At 24.1% G+C, this 21204-nt stretch overlaps 1 protein-coding gene across 4 annotated transcripts in view; it reads left to right on the top strand.

Moving 5' to 3' along the window:
- The window catches only part of LOC117167768 (ubiquitin carboxyl-terminal hydrolase 48-like), a 311237-nt gene that overhangs the window by 42400 nt on the left and 247633 nt on the right, over positions 1-21204 (top strand). For all 4 annotated transcript variants that reach the window (XM_033352943.1, XM_033352951.1, XM_033352936.1 and 1 more), the window contains 3 exons: positions 4840-5237; positions 14301-14631; positions 18156-18340. In XM_033352943.1, coding sequence (XP_033208834.1) covers positions 4840-5237; positions 14301-14631; positions 18156-18340 — 914 coding nt within the window. The remainder of the gene's footprint in view (positions 1-4839; positions 5238-14300; positions 14632-18155; positions 18341-21204) is intronic.

Raw genomic sequence — 21204 nt, 5'->3', positions numbered from 1 at the left:
AAGATTCTAGGTGAATTTAAATAAATTGATAACAATTTAAAAATATGAAGAAAAGTTTATAGAATTTGATGAAATTCCTAAGAATTCAAGGTGACGTTAACAAAATTTAGGATCAATTATATAAAAACTTTTAAAAATGCAAAAACTCGATTGATCTAAATAGAATTGAGTAAATTTAGAAGAATTCATGTAAACTAAAAAATTCCAAAGAATTTAAAAGAACTAAGGGTGAACTAAAAAAAAGTCAAATCTTTAAAAACTTCCTAACTTCTAACCAAAAAAGTGACTAATGATTACAAAACAATTCAAGTTAAATTCAAAAAAATTTAAATGAATTGGAAAATTTACAAAAAATCGAAATTCCATTACTTTTCGTGAACTTGGAATGAATTTAGAGATAAACGAGAAGAATTCGATGAAATTCATAAAAATTCAAGATGAATTTAAAAAAAAAGCAGTATTTTAATCTGTGCCATTCTATACAGTGAAAAAACACATTTATGTGAAATAGGTTTTAAAAAAAAGCAATTATTTCATTATTCAAAGTGAGTTTTAATGCATTGCAAGCATAAATAAACTTTAATTAATGTATGTAGGAACAAATTGTATCCATATTCTGCCAAGAATTACGAATAATAGACGACTGGAATTTAAATACGAATTCTAACCTAACTTTTAGATCAGATTTTTAAATAGTAAATATTTCATGTATAAATTAATAAAAATTTACTTTGAGTTCATTTTTGCTTTAAAAGAAGTCTATATAAGTTTATAATCTTTTAAAAATCACAATAAAGCGAACAATAATTAGTGTTTTTTTTTTTTTAGAAAAATATTTCTGTCAAAAAGTGGGGGTTTTCACTGTATAATATGTAAATTCCATCTAAAACACATTGTTTCCCATGAAGATTTTTTTTTTTTTATTTAATAAATACTTTAAACTCTGCACAAAAAAATGGTTAAAAAACTTGTATGCACAAATTAAAATGCATCTTTAAAATCGTGCCTATTCATTCTGGTTCAAATTTTTGTCACCAGATGGCGTATCGCAGCCATTCCCAGTTAGAGTTCTTAAATTCCCGAGAATTTAAGTTCAGGTTGTATAACCGAGAATATGACAGAATATTTTTATTGACCAGGTTATATCAGCAGTCGAATATAAATTATTTTCTAACTCAGACATATTCAGGAATTACAGTGTTTCATATACAAATTAAAAATTTTCAAATGCATTAATTTGTTTCAAACAAAAAAAAAAATGTTTTCTACTTTAAAAGAGAACTTTTTATTAAAATACTGGAATTTTCAACAAAATAATTGAATTTTTAACATAATAGTTAAATAGTCAACCTAAAAAGACAAATTACCAACAAAAAAGTGTCATAGTTTATATGTTAATAAAAAAAGAATGAAGTTTATACAACAAAAGAAAAGAATTTTAAAAACAAAAATAAATTATTGAACCTTCACACCAGAAGACAAATTCTCTTTATAAAAATTCAATTTTCAAACAAAAAATATTATTCTCAACAAAAAATTAATTTTACACGAAACTCGTGCATTTTTACGCAAAAAAAGGAAATTTCAAACTAAAAAAAATTTTATACAAAAAAAAACACGAATTTTTAACTAAAAAATATCAATCTTAAAAAATGAATTCTAAACAACAAAAAAAGAAGTGTTTTCAATTTAACAGTTTAATTTTTAACCAGACATAAACCTTCAATAAAAAAATTTCACAATGTAGTTTAACTTTGCGCCAAGTAGTCGAATTTCCAATTAAAAAAGATTAATTTATAACAAGGTCACTAAACTTTTAATCAACGAGATAACTTTTCTACTTAAAATATAAATCTTTAACAAAAAAAGGTATTTCTTAACAAAGCGATTCAACCAAATGTTTTAGACAAATTAGTTGAATTATCAAGCAAAGAAGAACGATTTTTAACCAAAAAGATGCATTTTCATACAAAAAATGAAATTTCTTCTATAACAGATGAAGTTTTAAATCGAAAAGATAAATTTTCAAAAAAATAGTTGAATTTTCTGATGAGAGAGATTTTAGTCGAGTTTTCACGATCGAACTATGAATTTTTTAACAATAACTAATTTTCTATCAAAACAATTGAATTCTGAATCTAAAAAGACAGGTTTCTAACCAAAAAGGATGACTTTTTAACAAAATTGTTGAATTTTCTAGCAAATAGTTGCATTTTTGTCAAAAAATATGAAATTTATCTTAAAGCAGAAGAATTTTTAATTACAAAAAAGTTGAGTTTTTATTCAAAAAAGATTCCAGTTAACTCAGTTAAATCAAAAATGGAATTTTTGTAACAAAAAAAATAAGTTTCTACGAAAAAAAATGATGAAAATGAACCAAATAGTTGCATTTTTGTCCAAAAAAGATCAATTTTATACTAAAACAGATGAATTTGCAATAAAAAACAAAGTTTTTTTTATAAGTGGAACTTTCATCCAGAAAATGTATCAGTTCATTCTTCAACACCAAAATATAAATTTTAAACAAAAAGTAAATTTTCTACGATATAGTTAATTTTTCAAGTAAATAGTATAATAGCTAAATTTCTGACCAAACAGTTGCATTTTTGTATAAAAAAAAGATTGAATTTCTGTTAAAGCAGATAAAATTTAAAATAAAAAAGACAAACTTCCAAAAAAAAGAGTTGAATTTTCAACCGACAAGTTAACAAAAAAATGCAATTTTCTATTATTAAAAATAAATTCTGAGATTCTCATAAATTCTCAGAGAATTTATTTCTCGGTAATATTCTCATTCTCCTTACCGTTCTCAAAGTAATATAAACGGGTCAGAACTCTATTCTCAGTTGGGTACGGCCACGGAAACGGCCTGGCGCCATCTGTAACCAAAAAGTGGCAATTTCTTAGGGATGTATTCCACTTGTTTACATACGATTGAAAATAAATAAATTTATACTAACAATAAGAGTTTAATTATCAGATAACGGGAGTGCCTGTAGGAAAGCTGATAAAATCTTGAGTTTGGGGAAAAAACTTTTGCTCGAGTTTATTAAACGGTTTGTTCGGAGTTGCGTTTTGAATTTCTCATGTTAATGACAGATCTCCTATCGGATTACAAATATCACATGAAGTATTTCACTACTTTTGTTTTTGAAAAAAGAAATACTAAGATATCTGGAAAAATTATGGTGTTAATTAAGGCAGTAATATTATATTTATACGATTTATTATTTTTGTAAACGTAATGCTAGTTGTGAGATTTTGAGGTTAGAAAGTTTAATTATCCCATAATATTTATGGAGTATATTTTATTTTGTATTTCATGAAGTATATTTTGTGAAAAAATATTGTTTAAACAAATTTAAAGTTGTTGAAAATAAGTAATAATTTATTACTTTAATGATTGGTGAATTATTGAGAATGAATTTTTCTCTCTTAACGATAATACAGTAATATTTTTGTAAAAAAATTTTATTTTAGAAAAAAGTTTTTTTGAATAAATGAAATTTCTTTAAACAATGAAACATTAATTAACCAATGTTTGTCAATATTTTACTGAAGAAATATTGATAATTATTAATTTTAAAAATTGAGAAAAAAATTATTTAAACAAAATTCAGTTTGATGAAATAATTGAAAATTAATAAATCAAGATTAAGCATATTCTTAATTTGCTCTATTTTAAACATAGAGATACTCTAGTGTACAAATTACACAATTCCGGATAAAAATGCGGTTGGTATTTTCATGTCCTAAGCCTCTGTGGCACATTTTGATTTTTAAGTTCATAAAGTTAGAGTAAATATTTACTGAAACCCTAAAAATACATAGTATCTATGATAGTAAATTTACAAAATAGCAATACTTATCAAATGAAAATTTTAAGCAAACCTACATATCATTATCTATTTGAATTTTCCAAAGTGAGTGTCCCGTATCTCATTTATAATTTATAAATATTTTTAACATAAATAAAAATGTTAGGAAGTTTATCATTTTAAATCTCTCTAATGCTTCTCTTTGTATTACTATATATTTGTTATTTAATAAACACCTGTAATTTAACGTCGTAATGGGGAGGATAACAGACACTAGTCTATTAACGCTGCACTGAATTTAGCTTATTCCTTTACTTTCACTTCTGTACCCTTACCACATGAATTACTGCCAAACTTTTTCCCTTATTCAATGTTTCAGGATGAAAATCGATAGAATGATTTATAGCTTAAAATCCTGTTCTAATTAAAAAATACATCATCAATCCGCTTGTTGACATGCTACCGGCAAGTTTTATGGTTATATTCATAACCAGCAAAGAAACTAGAACGCGTTTAGCTGGAATGAAAAGACAATTTTTTCACTCAATCTTTTTGCAAGAAAGTTTCCTCTATTATTTACTTCCGTTTTGAAAAATGTTACATACGTTTTCAAAGCAATAATCTATTTATTTATGATATTTAAAAGCAATGCTACCGTGCTAACTTGTGTAAATGTCAAATTTCAATCCCCTAGGAATTTCAGGTTTAAGCCACCGCGGGCGCTGCCTGTCATATTCGGTTATTATCAAGGTCATGTCGGTACCCAATAGAGTTCGATTTTTTTTTGTTTTGTTGAAAAATTGTACATATAACATTTTTCTGTAAAATATTTCTGTTTTGAATATCGTCAATCAGAATTTTTTCCATATAACCGGGGGAATATTGAAATAAAAAGAATTATTATTTTATTTTGTGGAGGGATACCATCAGTATTTTTTGTTTCAAGTATGTTTTCTCTGCAATAAATTTTTGAAGAAACAGCCTTTTCGCATGAATTTTCGACTTTTGATTAAATTTGCAGCGAAAAGTCGTAGGTGATCAAAACGTGAAACGGCAATTGGTGATCGATATCTACAACTCTTTTCACGATAGAACATCATTTCATGAACACACGTGGATTCCGACGGATTGGATTACAAAATGGCTAGGTTCTTCGTCAACGTTAGTTTCTCCAATTGATGTTTCGTCCCTCCAATGTTGTCACGGAAATATGGACCCGGCGAAGGTTAATAAAGCGAAATGTTTTCCGAAGGATGTCGCTAATATTCTTTATGACAATTACGGAGGCGATGTTCGACTCGACGAATCCTCGCTTTGCCGCCCTTGCGTTGAACGCAAATGCACTGCTCAAAGGTTTAAAGCCGGACTGGAAAAGGACGTCAAGGAAGTGGGGGAATTGATTCGTGCTTTAAAAACCACGTAAGTTTTTTTTTCCTTCTGCGAAATTACGTTCTTTTTTCATTGATTTAAGGGCAATTTAAGGTAGAAAAAAGGTTACTAATCGCTAAAAATTTCAGTAACTTATGACATGAAATTATGACATATTTTTGTATTCTCATCATCAGCATTTACAAAATTCCAAAAAACATACGAAAATCAACATTTTAAGCCAAATAACGCCCTATAAGATTATCATAACAACTTTTTTAATTTTCTTGAAAAATCGAAGTCAAATTTTGACAGCATAAAAAAATAATGGAAAATCAAAAATTACACTTTTTCATTCATCTATTTCACAGTATTTCAAAGATTCTCAATTATGTTAATGTATTTTCAAAAAAAATAAATAAATAAATAAATAAAAATAAGTTTTTGGTCCCGTACCTAAAGGAGGGCCGCGCAGTGAGAAAAAAAGGCTTTTTTTGGTTAAAAATAGCGTACAGCCCACAAATATTCACCGATTTGGTCAGCAAAATTTGAAAAAAGCTAATAAGATTTCTGAGGGAGTTATTATTCCCGGTGTTTGTCAATAACATAAAAATTTTTGAAATCGCTTTAGTCGGATAGAGTTACATTAGTTAAGGATATTCCAATATTAGTCAATTTAAAAAACAAAAATTTATAAAGAAATTATTTGTTGAAAAAATTTTGTCTACGATTTTCCATAAATATACGGGTTTTCAAGTAATATTGCAAGAGATTTGAATGAAAACAATATTATATAATAAAATTTCTCTTATAATTATAATTGTTTACATTATAAACAAGGTTAATGCACAAAGCAATAATTAGGCATTTTTCGACAGAAATATTCATTTTTTCTATGTAAATTTTTTTTAATTACGACATGTTTGATAAAGTTTAGCAAAATTTATAATTAGTCAATTAATCTTATGATTTTTAAAAAGAATTTAATAAACAAATGTATTATTATTATATATTATACATTAGTGAGGCATTTATCGACGAAAAAATTCTGTTTTGTTTCGATGTCAGACTTTTAATTTAGATCTTCATAATAAATTTGGCAACATTCATGATGAGTTGATAAATTTTATCATCTTTGAAAACAAATTTAACACACTAATGCATTATTCGCAGTCATCTATCAATGAACACATTTTTTTTCGATATCCTTTTTAAAGAAGTTGCCATAAAAAAAGAACGAATTTTTCTGTAGACAAATGACTGATTAATGCATTTTTTCATCAAATTTGTTTAAAGAAATAATAAAATTTATCAGCTTATTATGAATGTTATTGAAATTCTCATAAATTTTCCATCTGAAAAGACTGGCATTGAAAAAACCGAATTTTTCTTCCGACAAATGCCCGAATAATGTATTTATTTATTAAATTTGTTTTTGAAAAATCTTACGATTAATCAACAAATTATGAATTTTGCTCAAATTATCATAAAGTTACTGAACTTATTCATTACATTTGTTTATAATATAAAGAATTATAATATTAAGAGAATTTTTTTTAATATCATATAATTTCCATTCAAACTTCCTACAATATAACTAGAAAAAAATGTGTAATTATGGAAAATCATAGAAAACATTTTTTCAACCTATTTTTATCATTTGTTTATTTACAAAAAATTGAAAACCTAATGAAAAAATCAGACTCGATAACTCTCTTAGAAATCTTAACAGATTTTTTTCACAATATTTTTCACACTATTTTCTCATAATAGTCTGCTAATAAAGAGGGTATCTATCCTACCTGGGAAACCTAAAAAAACCTGGAAATCTTAGGGAATTTTGGTCGAAAGTGTGCTTTTTTATTTTAAATTGCAATACAAAATTTAATAACGATGATTCTTTGTTTTGTAAAAATAGCTTTATATTACTGAATGGGGGAGTTCGAGTCCGAGTTTTTCGAAAATTTTAATTTAATATATGAAAAATATCTTTTTTTTATACAAAAATATTAATAAAAGTTTATAGTTAATTTTTGTTGAATAGAGTTATTCAGTTGGAAGAGAAAAAATTTTATAAAAAATTCAAACTACGTGTTTTGATGAAATTTTCTATTTTTCTGATCAAATAGTAGAACTTTTAACTAATAATGATCGATTTTGTACCAAAAATAGCATAATTTCATTTTCAACCAAAAATATAAGTTATTTGAAGTTTAACTAAAAAAAAATCTGCTCAAAGAAATTGAATTTACAGCAAAATTGTTATATTTTCAAATAAAAAAATAAATTTTTAACCAAAAATGGAATAGTAAAATTTTCAGATAAAAAAATGGAATTTTCAACAATATTGTTTAATTTGTAACAAAAAACGTGAATTTTGAACTAAAAAAGAAAACATTTCAGCCAAAAATAAAATATAGAAATTTTCTATAAAGAAAATTAATTCCGAATAAAATAAAACTAGCTTTTTTTTATACAAATTATTAATAAAAGTTTATAGTTAATTTGTAAAATGAAGTAATAGAGTAAATCGTTTAGTTTAAAGAGAAAAAATGTAATATAAAAAATTCGAAGTACGTGTTTTGATAGCATAATCTATTTTTCTAACAAAATAGTAGAATTTTCAATTAATAAAGATAAATTTTGTACCAAAAATGATATATTTTAATTTTCAAGCAAAAATAAAATAGTTCAATTTTCAACCGAAATTATGAGTTTTCAAACAAGAAGATAAAGTTTCTACTAAAAAGACACATTTTTAACAAATCACATAAATTTCCAATTAAATATTTGAAGTTCTAACTAAAAAAAATGTCTACTAAAAGTAATTGGATTTGCAACAAAATTTGAAGGTAAAAAAAAAACAACTGAATTCTCAACAATTTAGTTCGATTTTTAAAAAAATAAGTGAATTTTGAACTAAATAAGAAAACAATTCGGCCCAAAATAGAATAGTTAAATACTCTCAACCATAACCACAAAAATTACTTGTCAACCGAGTAGTATAACTTTGAATCAGAAAATATGAATTTTCAAATAAAAATGAGACAGTTCATATTACATCAAAAATTTTAATATTAAATAGAAAAAATTTGAATTTAAACTAAAACGACATATTTTAAATATAATACTCAAGTTCAAAAATTAATTTTGAACAGAAAAAAAGTATTTAAAATTAAAATAGTTAAATTTTCATTGGAAAAAATGAATTTGTAACTTAAAAAATAAATTTAGAAAAAAATAAATAAATAGTTTAATTTTCAGTTTAAAAAACAACTTTTATTCCAAGAAAAGGGATTTTTAACAAAATACTTAAAATTTGAACCAACATTATTAAATTTTTATTTAAAATAAAAAAAAATAGTTCCATTTTCTTTATAAAACTAATTTTGTACCAAAAAAGGACATTTAAACAAAATACATAAATTTTACACCAAAACTAATTAATTTTCAACTGAAATATTAATTTTTAATAACAAAAAAATAGTTTTTCAGAAGAAAAATTTGTGTAAGTTCGATTTCAACATTTTTTAAAAGTAATTAGTTTAATTTATATCTTTTCTAATTATGATATCGCTCAATTTACAATGTGTAATTCGAAAATCTTGTACATTAAAAATTTGCCATTTTTGTTTTTAGGTGTTTATTTTTACTTTGAGGAATTTTAAAGAGCAGCCTTGAAGACTTAAACAATTAAAAATTAAAAACGTTTAAAGTTGAAAAATGTTGATAAAAAAAAGTTTGATTTTATTAAATGTAAATATAAATAAATCATTTTTAAAATGGATCTGTACTTTGAGTATTAAAAACTGAAAAATACTTGATTTGACAAAACGATTCTAAATCCATTCAAAATTTAAGATTTTCCAGATTGTAACTGTTTCAATTCGAAAGTATCAGTCATTGAAAAAAGTGTAAAGGTGCGATTGAAACTTTTTAAACTATTTTCAACCTAAACATTACTTACTAATATATTCGTAATTAGAAGCATTTATCAAATTTAAAATACTTTTTCAGTTCAAATTATTCAATTTTTAACCAATTTAATTTGAAATTGTTTACATAGAAAGCTTTGCATGGTTAAAATTTCGAAGATCTTTTAAACTTTTAACATTACAATTTTAATTGATCTATTTTAAAAATGTTTATTTTGTAAGTAAACCTGTTGAGTTTTAATTTATAAACAACAATTGGACACTTATTATTTGTAGAAAAAATTGAGTAATTGCAAAAGATATTTCAAAGCTTTGTAAAGTTTCAAAATTAATTTAAAACTTTAAGTGATTTCAAGTTATTCTTCAAATTTGCCAGGCTCGTTTTGGACAATTTTTAAAATATTTGTTAATCTTTTTAAATATTCTGTTAAACTAATTTTTCTAAATGAAAAATCATTTTCAATTTCCCTAGGAATCTTAAGAAAATAATTTAATCTTTTAGTCTTTCATAACTCTTAAAAAGCCTCTGAATCTTTTGTTTAAAATTTGCAATTTTGAATCTTTAAAAATTTTTCTGAATATCTCTTGTAATTACTCTAATTTTCTCCACAAATAATAAGTGTCCAATTGTTATTTGTACATCCAAATTTGAATATTTTAATATAACTATAGCTGGATATTTTACTAATTCAATTTTGGTTAAATCTTGATATTTTTTATTTAAAAATTCAACTATTTCGTAAAAAATTTATGGCTTTGTTCGAAATTAATTTTCTTAATTGAAAATTCATCTATTCCTGTTGAAATGTTATAATTTTAGTTGAGAACTTATCATTCGTGGAAAATTAATTTTAGTAACTCTAAATTTAACTACTCCATTTTTAGTTGAATACTGATATTTTTTAATTTAAAATTCAACTTTTTGGTCGAAATTTTATGTTTTTTCTTTAGTTAGAAATTCAAAGTTTTTGTTAAGAATTCATATATTTTGTTGAAGAGTCTTCTTTTTTGGTAGAAAATATTATTTTAGAATTAAATAATTCTATAAAAACAAATAAAAATTAAAGTAAGTGGAAAAAATCCTTTAAAAATAGCGAAATAAGATCTTAAAATGAATGCGTGAAATTGTTTATTTGCCATTTTTTTCTGAATTGAAAAAGAGAAATCTTTTAATATTATTTATTGATTTCGAAGGAAAGACATGTTTGTTTTTAATTTTTTTTCTGAATTGTAGGAGGGACATTGTTTATTTTTAACATGCTTATTATTAAGTTGGATCAGGTGCGTGTTTTAAAAACCTTTTTTGTTGAATTGATGAGGCGGAACTTTTGGTTTTTAATTTTTGAAGGAATATTTTTAATAGATTTCAATAATTTGAAGGAATTTTTAAAAAGATTTTAGGGTATTTTAAAAACTTCTAAGGCATTTTCAAAAGCTTTTAATTTGAAATATTTTAGGGAATTATAAAAGATTCCAAGTAATTATTAATTAATTTTAAGGAATTTCAAAGCGCTTGAAATATTTAAGAAGATAGAGTTTTCTAGAATTTCAGAGGATACAGATCGATTTTGCAGTACCTATTAGGTTTTAAGTTATGTTTATTTTTAGAGATTTAATCGGATTTTATAATATTTTCGAGGATTTCAATTATTTTAAGAGATTTTAAAGTATTATAATAATTTTTCCATGATTTCAGGAGATATTTTTATAGAATTTCACGGGATTTTATCATATTTTAGTGGATTTAAAATAATTTATTCACGAGAAATGAGGTATTTTGTAGGCTTTCTAAGGGTTAAAGAGATTTTAAATTATTTTTTGGAATTCACCCTGAATTCATAGTTATTTATCCTGAATTCTTTTGATTTTTTTAATTCACTTGAATTTTTCTGCATTTACTCAGTTCTACTTGATTCAATGCATTTTTTTTTATTTTTAAAAGTTTTTATTTATTTATCCTAAGTGTCCATTAATAAAATGATCAAAGGATTTTATAAACTTTAAGATATTTTTCAAATACCTTGGAATTTTCCAGGGCTTGAAAAAATTCAAATAGATTTTAAAAGATTTTAACGGTTTTTAAATATTTTAGGTTACGTTTATATATTGCAAAGAAATTATTAATTGATTTCAGTAATTTAATGGACTTTTAAAGGATTTTGAATATGCGAGGGTATTGTAAAAGATTTCCAGTCGTTTTTAAAGGATTTAAAAAGTTTCAAGGGGTTTGAAAAGATATCAAAGGATTTGAAATATTTTGGAAAGCTTTAAAAGATTCCCAGATTTTTGTTTGTTTATTTTCATAATTTAAAGGGATTTCGAAGACTGAAATATTTTGGAGTATCTTAAAAGATTTTAAAAAATGCACTCAATTCTACTTATTTCAATGGATTTTAACAAAGATTTTGTTTAATTCACGTTGAAGTCTTTAAAAGTTACCTTAAATTCGTAGGCATTTAATTGAATTCTGTTGAATTCTCTTTAATTTTTCTGAACTAATTTTAAACCTAATTCAATGCATTTTCAAAATATTTTTTAATTGTTTTAAATTCATTTGATTTTTTTGAATTCACCTTGAATTTTCATGAATTTTATCGAATTCTCGTTTCCTTTAAATTCCACTAAATTCATTCATTTTTTTTACTGAAATGAATGTAATTTGTTTGATTTTTAAAATTATTTAGATTTTACTTGAATTGCTTTAAATTGGTTTGTAGTCATTAGTCACTTTTTTCGTTCTGAATTTGTAATGTTTCAAAAATTTGAAGAGATTTGCAATTATTTTTTTGGAATTTACCCTGAATTCTTTTAAATTCTTTGGAATTATCGTGGCTTTTTTTAATTCGCTTGAATTCTTCTAAATTAATTCACTTTAACTTAATTCAAGTAATTGTTTTGAATTTTTAAACATTTTTATTTAATTGATCCTAAAGTATTTTGACCTCACCTAGAATTCCTAGGCATTTCATCAAATTCTTTTGAAGTTTTCGAAGCTCATTTCAAAGCTACTGCACTCAATGAAGTTTTTTTCTTCAAATTTTTAAACTTTTTTCAATTCATTAGAATTTTTTTAAATTCACCTCGATTTTTATGAATTTTATCGAATTTTGCTTGTTTCCCTTAAATTTCATTAAATTCATTCAACTTTTACTGAAATCAATGGAATTTGTTCGATTTTTATAATTATTTCAAATTTATTTGAATTGCTTTAAATTTGTTTGTGGTCCAGGGTGAGCCTGAATGAAATTTAAATGGGGATGACAAGAGAGGTCTTATATTATTTTTGGGGTTCTTTCTAGAATGCTTCAGAAACAATTTCCAAGACAAATTAAAATAATTTCTAGAGCCGTTTTTTATTTGTTATTGTTTTAATATGATTTTCTAAAGTAATTTGAAAAAAAAATTTATTTTCGAAATAAGTTATGTTTAAAGTACAAAAATTATATTTATTATTCTTTTTAACCCTCATCACTTGTACTTCTAAAAAATGACATATTACTTACATGGGGTCAAATTGACCCCAGCTGACTTGAAATGTTGTCATGTTGATTGTATACATGGTTTCAACTTGACAAAATTCACAGACGCTATTTAATACATAGAAATTAGATTCTGAGTGTTTTTTTTTTTTTAATGAAAATTATTTTGAGATGTATAACAAAATTCTCAAAATCCAATTTAAATTTGAGGCTGAAGTCGATGTTGGGGTCATCCTGACCCCATGTAAGTGATGAGGATTAATATAAATCTTGAATAATAAGTTTTTTTTTTATATAATTATTAATGTACCAACGTATATAAATTTGTATAAAAATGCGCTTATTTTACAATATTTATATTAAAAAGAATAATTAATATGATTTTTGTACTTTAAACATAACTTATTTATTATTTTATTTATTTTCGAAATAAGTTATGTTTAAAGTACAAAAATTATATTTATTATTCTTTTTAATCTTGTATTTGTATTTGTTACAAATATATATGCAAAAAATAAAAATGCAAGGTTAAAGAAAGTAATGATAATTTTTCCAATAATTTAATAAAGACTGTACGTGTACAATAATATAATATTGCATTAAAAATTGTGTAAAAATACACTTATTATAAAAGATTTATATTAGAAAGAATGAAAAATTGACATTAAAAAAAGCCAAAATAAAAAGTGTCTGTAAGAATGATTTTAATTTTTTTTTGGAAATTGTTTCTGAAACATTTTAGAACGAAACCCAAAAATAATATGAGACCTCTCTTGCCCCCATTTAAAGTTCGTTCAGACACACCGTGAGTCATTCGTCACTTTTTTGGTTCTAAATTAGTAATGTTTCAAAAATTTGAAGAGATTTGTAATTATTTTTTGGAATTTACCCTCAATTGACCTCATTTAGAATTCCTAGGCATTTCATTAAATTCTTTTGAATTTGTTTGTAAACTCATTTCAAAGTTACTGAACTCAATGAAGTTTTTTTTTCAAATTTTTAAACTGTTTTCAATTTATTTGAATTTTTTGAAATTCACCTTGAATTTTTATTTCATCTAAATCCATTCCAATTTTACAGAAATCAATGGAATTTTCTTGATTTAAAAATTATTTTCCCGGTTCGTTCTTAAATTTCTTTCAAAATTGAAGAAATTAAGTTAGATCAAAATTCAAATTAAAAATCCCATTTAGCGTCCAACAAATTAAATTGATGCAAACTCCTGTTAAAAAAAAACAAGAATCCGACAACCAAATTTGGACCCCAACGAACAAAACACAAACAAAAAACTCCTATTGTAATCTTTTTTTATTTTTATTTTGAATGCTATTTTTATTGTAATTTGATGATAATAAAAGTAAAAAAGACGAAAGAAGGAAGGGGATGTGGTTGGCTGCCTTCTCATTTTTCTTTCTTTTTTTATTTTTGTCCGAAAATTTTTTTTCCATTTTTTTCAGATTACATTAGGAGTTCTTTGTTTGTGTTTTATTCGTTATAGTCTAAATTTGGTCGTTGGATTCTTGTTTTTTTTTTTTTTAAAGGAGTTTGCATCAATTTAATTGCTTTGAAATCTTTTGAATTTATCCTCAATTTTTTACTGTTATAGCGCGAAAAAGTAGCCTATGGGCATGAAAAAAGTACCGGTTGGTCCCTATATTTTATCCCCTAATTACACAACTGTGTATTTTTTTTATTTCAAGGTCAGACGAATGTTACATTGTGGGGGCGGAATCTTTGAAATGCTGGCGAAGGCTCGCCCTGGAACAATTCAACGAAGATCTGAACGAGAAATTCAATACTGAGCAGCACTCAAATCTTCAAAATGGACAGGAAGATAAATCGAATGAGGAGGAGGACGAAGAAGACGATATTTTAAATTTCAATGAAGACCTGCTTTGTGAACACAATCGTCTTCGCACTCCCGATTCTTCAAGGAAAATTGTTCCAGGAGAAGTCTGGGAAATTCTCCGGAAATATTTTCCTGATGCGAGGGAATTTGGAATTAATAGCAGTCCTTGTCATATTTGCGAGGTTCGTTTCTTATATTAATTAGATATTAGATATTTCAATAAAAAAACGATGAAATTTCATTAAAAAAAAAAATTTAAAAAGAAAAGAATTTTCAACAAATAAAGATTTAAAAAAAATAGGGGAAAAATTCACCTAAATTGTTGAAACTTTAAGTTTAAATCGAATTTACGGTGCTAAAATGGAATTTACAGCAGGAAAAATTAATTTTTCAACAAAAGATCTCAATTTTCAATCAAAGAGATTCAAAGAGATTCATTCAAAAGAAAAACGAAAATTTCATCAAAGTAGTTCAAATTTTACCTACGCAGTTGAATTTTCATTTAAAAAAAGATCAGTTTTCAACAAAATAGTTCAATTTTGAACAAAGGAGAGTAATTTTCAATCAATTAGCTGCATTTTTATCCAGGAAAGACTGAAATTTATAATGAAGCAGGTGAATTTTTAAAGCAAAAGATCAAATTAAGCAAAAAACTGGTTGAATTTTCTGTCAAATGAATGACATTTTGACAAAATTGTTGAATTTTCAACCACACAGTTGCATTTTTATCCGAAAAAAGATAACGTTTCTACTAAAAAAGGTGCATTTTCATATAAAAAAGAACAAATTTTCAACAAAAAAATAGTTGAATTTGCATTCAAAAAGATTATAATTGACTTTTTAGCCCCAAAATAAAAGTTTTAAATTAAAAGACAGTTTTCTAGGAAATAATTTAATTTTCAACCCAAAAAGATAATTTTTTAACAATATTGTTCAAAATTTAATAAAACAGTTGCATTTTTATCGAAGAAAGATGAAAATTTTACTAACAAACATGAAAATCTGCATTTTAAACAAGTAATTTTTCTACGAAATTGTTGAATTTTCAACCTAAAGGATGAATTTTCAATAGAATTGTTGAATGTTTTAATTAAAAAAAAACAAATTTTCAAAGAAAGAGTTGCATTTTGAACACTAAAAGATGCATTTTAAAGAATTAAATTTTCCATGAAATAGTTGAATTTTCAACCGAAAAGATTACTTTTTAACAAAGTTGTTAAATTTTTAACCAAACAGTTGCATTTTTATCTATGAAAAATGCAATTTCTACTAAAACAGTTGAATTTTTAAATGAAAAAGACCATTTAAAAAAAAATAGTTGAATTTTCATCCAGAAAAGATTTTAGTCGACTTTTCAGCATAAAAATATGAGTTTAAAATAAGAAGTGAATTTTCTACGAAATAGCGGAATTTTCAACAACCAAGTATTTTTATTTTTAAAAGATTTAGTTGAATTTTCAACACTAAAATATGCATTCTATAGAAGTAAGCTTTCTACGAAATATTTAAATTTTCAACAAAACAGTTGCATTTTCAACAAAACAGTTGAATTTTCAATAAAAAAGGATGACTTTTTAACAAAATTGTTGAATTTTGAAACGAACAGTGGCATTTTTTTCCTAGAAAGATTAATTTCTACCAAAAATAGATGTATTTTTAATTAAAAATACAAATTTTCAACCAAAAAACCTGTATTTTTATTTAAAAAGGATTTAGTTGAATTTTCAACACCAAAATGTGCATTCTAAAGAAGTAAATTTTCTACGAAATATTTAAATTTTCAACAAAAAAATTTATTTTTCAAGAAAACAATTGCATTTTCAACAAAACAGTTGAATCTTCGATAAAAAAGGATGACTTTTTAGCAAAATTGTGGAAAAATTAATAAAACAGTTTCATTTTTATCGAAGAAAGATGAAAATTTTATTAAAATAGATTATTTTTTAAATTGAAAACACAAATTAGCAAAAAAGTAGTTGAATTTTCTACCAAAAAGTATGACTTTTTAAGAAAATTTGTTAAAATTTTAATTAAACAGTTTCATTTTCATACAAAAAAGATTCAATTTCTACTAAAGTAGATGAATTTTATAATTTAAACCACAAATTTTTTAAAGAAGTAGTTGAATTTTCAATAAAAAAGGATGACTTTTTAACAAAATTGTAATAATTTTTAAGTAAACAGTTGCATTTTTTCCAATAAAGATGAGATTTTTAAATATAAATAAATTATAAATTTTTAAATCAAAAAGACAAATTAAAAAATATATAGTTGAATTTTCAACCAAACGGTGGCATTTTTATTGAACAAAGATGTAATTTCTACCAAAACGGAAGATTTTAGATGACTTTTCAAAACCAATACATACATTTTAATTAAAAAGTAAACTTACTATGAAAATAGTTGAATTTTCAACAAAAAAGGATGACTTCTCTAGAAAATTGTTTAATTTTTAACCACACTGTTCCATTATTATCCTAAAAAGATGCAATTTCTAATGAAATATAGGTGAATTTTTAAATTAAAAATACAAATTTAAAAGAAAATTGGTTAAATTATCTTTAAAAAAAATTCCATTTGACTTTTAACACCAAAATATGAATTTTAAACACGTACATTTTTTAAGAAATATCTAGTTGTATTTTCAACAAAAAACAATTACTTTTTAAGTCACATTTTTTAATTTTCACCCAAAAAGTTGCATTTTTATCAAAGAAGGATGAAATTTCTATTAATACAGATACATTTTTCGTTTAAAAAGACAATTTTCCGAAAAAATAGTTGACTTTTCAGCATAAAACACATAAGTTTTAAGTAAGAAGTGAATTTTCTACCGAGATACTTGAGTTTGTTACTCAAAAAAGACGAATTTTCAACGAAACAGGTAAATTTTCAACCAAAAATATGGCTTGTTAATAAAATTGTTTAATTTTCAAATAAATAATAACATTTATATCTGAAATGATAATATTTAGAAAGAAGCAACTGCAAAAAAAAAGAAATATAAATACACGGCAATTTAAAAGTCATTTTAAAAATTCTCTAATTTTTCACCGATCTTTTATGAACAAAATAAAACAATTTCATATTAAAATCGAGAATTTTCAAATTTATCATTCTGCGTGTCAATTATTTAAAGTTATAGAAATTAAATTGAAATTCAGGATTTTAATATTGTAACTTTTGGGTATTAATTTTTTTTATTTCGCAGGTAATTTAAATATTTTAAATATTTTATTAACAGAGATTTATTATTTTTAATTCAAACAATAATTTTTTTAATCTTCAACCGTTAAAAAACTGTTTATCTTTGATGAAAACATTTAATATTTTGTAATTTAGCAATTTTCTGTCGGAAATTTTCCAATTCAGTTGTATTATAAACTGTTGGGAATTGTATTATTCGGGACTTTTCCAATTCGATGATTTTACAGTGTCGAGAATTTTATTTGTCGGGGTTTTTCAATCGTCCCAGAAATTTCACATTCAAATTATACAGTCTTAAATTTAAAGCCCTAATTCTTAAGTAATTTTAAGTTAATATTTAATTCAAATTATAAACTTCTCTCATTTAAAAATAATCCACGTTGACAAGTTTAACAGTTCAGAAAGAAATATTTTAAACTCGGATCAGTTTTTTTTTGGTTTGGAAGAGGGAGTTTATTTAAAAAATTTTTTAAATAATTATTGTGTTTTTATTATTCAGGCGAGTTTAGAGACTGTGCAAAAGTCGAAGGAAGAGGACAAAGTGAAGGCCAGAGAACAAAAAAGTGCATTGAAAAATTTGTATTATGGCAAACATAGAAACGAGCTTCAAAAATGCACCGACCCCTCGACTCTTTTTTTTCTCGTCGAGAAGAATTTTTTGAACAGTTGGCATTCCTTCATACGGTGAGTTAGAGCTTTTTAAATAAAGGTATTTTATTTATTTATTGGCAACCGGAAATATTAGAGTGGAATAAATTTTTGATGCTAGTATTTGAACCCTTTCATTTTATCTATCAATTTGGTAGATTACAGGTTTTCTACTGAAATCATTTTTGTTAGTAGGCCTTAAAATAATAATTGTTAAATTTTTAAAGAATTTTTGAATTCCTACAATTTTGAATTATTAAATTTTTCGTATGAAGTTTATTTTGTTATTTTAAAAGCAGATAATTAATTTTTTTATTGAAACCCAACAATTTTGAAAACTAAATTTAACATTTAATTTAATTATATATAAAATTTAATTAATTTGATCAAAGGAATTTTTTTTGTGAATTTCAGGAGGGAGAATTTTTTATGTTTAATTATTCAAGCTGAGTCAAAACAAAATGATTGCATATCGTACGCTTTTAATTGAAAAATTAATTTCTTATTTTTACTAGTAATTTTTGAAATTTAAAATAGAAAATTTAGTACTTAAATCATTTATTATTGTATGCATTAAAATAATTATTATTCATTATTGAACTATTGAAATTTGAATTCACACCATTTTGAATGTTAAAATTTCCATTTATTTTACTATTAAAGTTTTTTTAAATTGTACTTGAAAAATTTTTTATTTTATGAAATTAAAACCGAAAGATTTTGAATGTTTTAATTTTAAATTGTTGAATTTTGAAATCTTCATATCCAATTGTTTCACTTCTAAGGACTGCAGTGTATATATACTATAAAAATGATTAAAATTTAAATGCTTCAATAAATTATGATTGCAATCACAGAATTTTTGTCACATAAATTTTATATTATTTAACCATGAGCGTTTTTATCGTGAACTTGTATAATTTTTAAAGATTTCAAATTGAAGGGACGATTGAAAAATCGCTAATAATAAAATTCCGAACACTGTGAAATTTCCAAATAAAATTCCCGACAGAAAATTGCCAAATTATAAAATATCCGAAGTAGAAAATTCCCAAAACACAAAAATGAAAATTTTAATTGTAATAATTTAATTATTTTATAAATAATAAAAATTAATTGCTACAATTTGGGAATTTTATAATTTGAGAGTTTTCTAGTACGGATGTTTTATAATTTAGCAATATTCTGTCGGGAATTTTTTAATTCGACAATTTTATTATTTGGAAATTTGGTTGTTCGGGGATTTTCAAATTCGGGAATTTTATAAATTGTCCGAGAATTTTATTAATCGCAATTTTATAATTCGGAAATTTTATTATTCGAAATTATATAATTTGGGAATTTTAATATTCGGGAATTTTCAAACCTGGAAATAATATAAACGGTCGGGAATTTTGTAATTCGAGAATTTTCTGGTTCGGATATACAATAATTCGGCAATTTTCTGTCGAAAATTTTATTATTCAGGAATTTTGCAATTCAGTAATATTATCAACTGTTCGAGAATTTTATTATTTTGAATGTTATAATTCGGTAATTTTATTGCTCGGAATCGTATAATTTGAAAATTTTATAATTTTATTATTTGGAAATTGTATAATTCGAGAATTTTCTAGTTGGGATATTTGATAATTCACCCATTTTCTGTCGGGAATGTTATTATTCTGGCATTTTCCAATTCCGGAATATTATAAACTTTTAGGGAATTTTCCAGCTCAGATTTTTTATAAATTTCTCTTGGGAATTTTATTATTCCAGAGTTTTACAAATCGCTAATATTACAAGCTGTTCGAGAATTTTATTATTTGGGAATTTTCTAGTCTGGATATTTTATAATTTGACAATTTTCTGTCGGGAAATTTATTATTCTGGAATTTTCCCATTTGGGAATATTATAGACTGTTCGGAAATTTCCCAATTCGGTAATATTATAAATTGTTCAAGAATTTTATCATTGGGAAATTCTATTATTCAGAATTTTATAATTTGGGAATTTTATTATTCGTACATTTTATAATTCGGGAATAATTTATTATTCGAAAATTTCCAAATTCAGTAATATTATAAACTGGTCGAGAATTTTATTATTCAGAATTTTATAATTTGTGAAATTTTATTATTTGAGAATTTTATTATTCAGGAATTTTATTATTTGGAAATTTTATAATTCAGGAATTTTCTAGTTGGGATATTTTATAATTCGGCAATTTTCTGTTGGGAATTTTATTATTCGTGATTTTTACTAATCGCTAATATTACAAATAGAGAATTTTATTATTCGGAATTTTATAATTCGGGAATAATTTATTATTCGAAAATTTCCCAATTCAGGAATATTATAAACTGTTCAAGAATTTTATTATTCGGAATTTTATAATTTATGAAGTTTTATTATTTTGAATCTTATAATTTGAGAATTTTATTATTCAGGAATTTTATTATTTGGAAATTTTATTATTTGGAAATTTTAAAATTCGGGAATTTTCTAGTTGGGATATTTTATAATTCGGCCATTTTCTGTCGGGAAATTTATTATTCCGCAATTTTCCAATACATTAATATTATAAACTGTCGAGAATTTGAGTATTTTGGAAGTTTCCCATTCGGAAATATTAAAGACTGGTCAGGATTTTCCCAATTCGGTAATATTATAAATTGTTCAAGAATTTTATTATTGGGAAATTGTGTTATTCGGAATTTTATATTTGGGAATTTTATTATTCAGAAATTTTATAATTTAGGAACAATTTATTATTCGAAAATTTTCCAATTCAGTAATATCATCAGCTGTGTTGGCATCTTATCATTCGGAATTTTAGAAGTCGGGAATTTTCAAATCTAAATATTTTATAATTTGGCAATTTTCTGTCGGGAATTTTATTATACGGGATGTTTCCAAT

This window comes from Belonocnema kinseyi, chromosome 1 (assembly GCF_010883055.1).
Source record: "Belonocnema kinseyi isolate 2016_QV_RU_SX_M_011 chromosome 1, B_treatae_v1, whole genome shotgun sequence".
Taxonomy (NCBI): domain Eukaryota; kingdom Metazoa; phylum Arthropoda; class Insecta; order Hymenoptera; family Cynipidae; genus Belonocnema; species Belonocnema kinseyi.
This window is presented reverse-complemented; position numbering and strand designations above follow the sequence as displayed.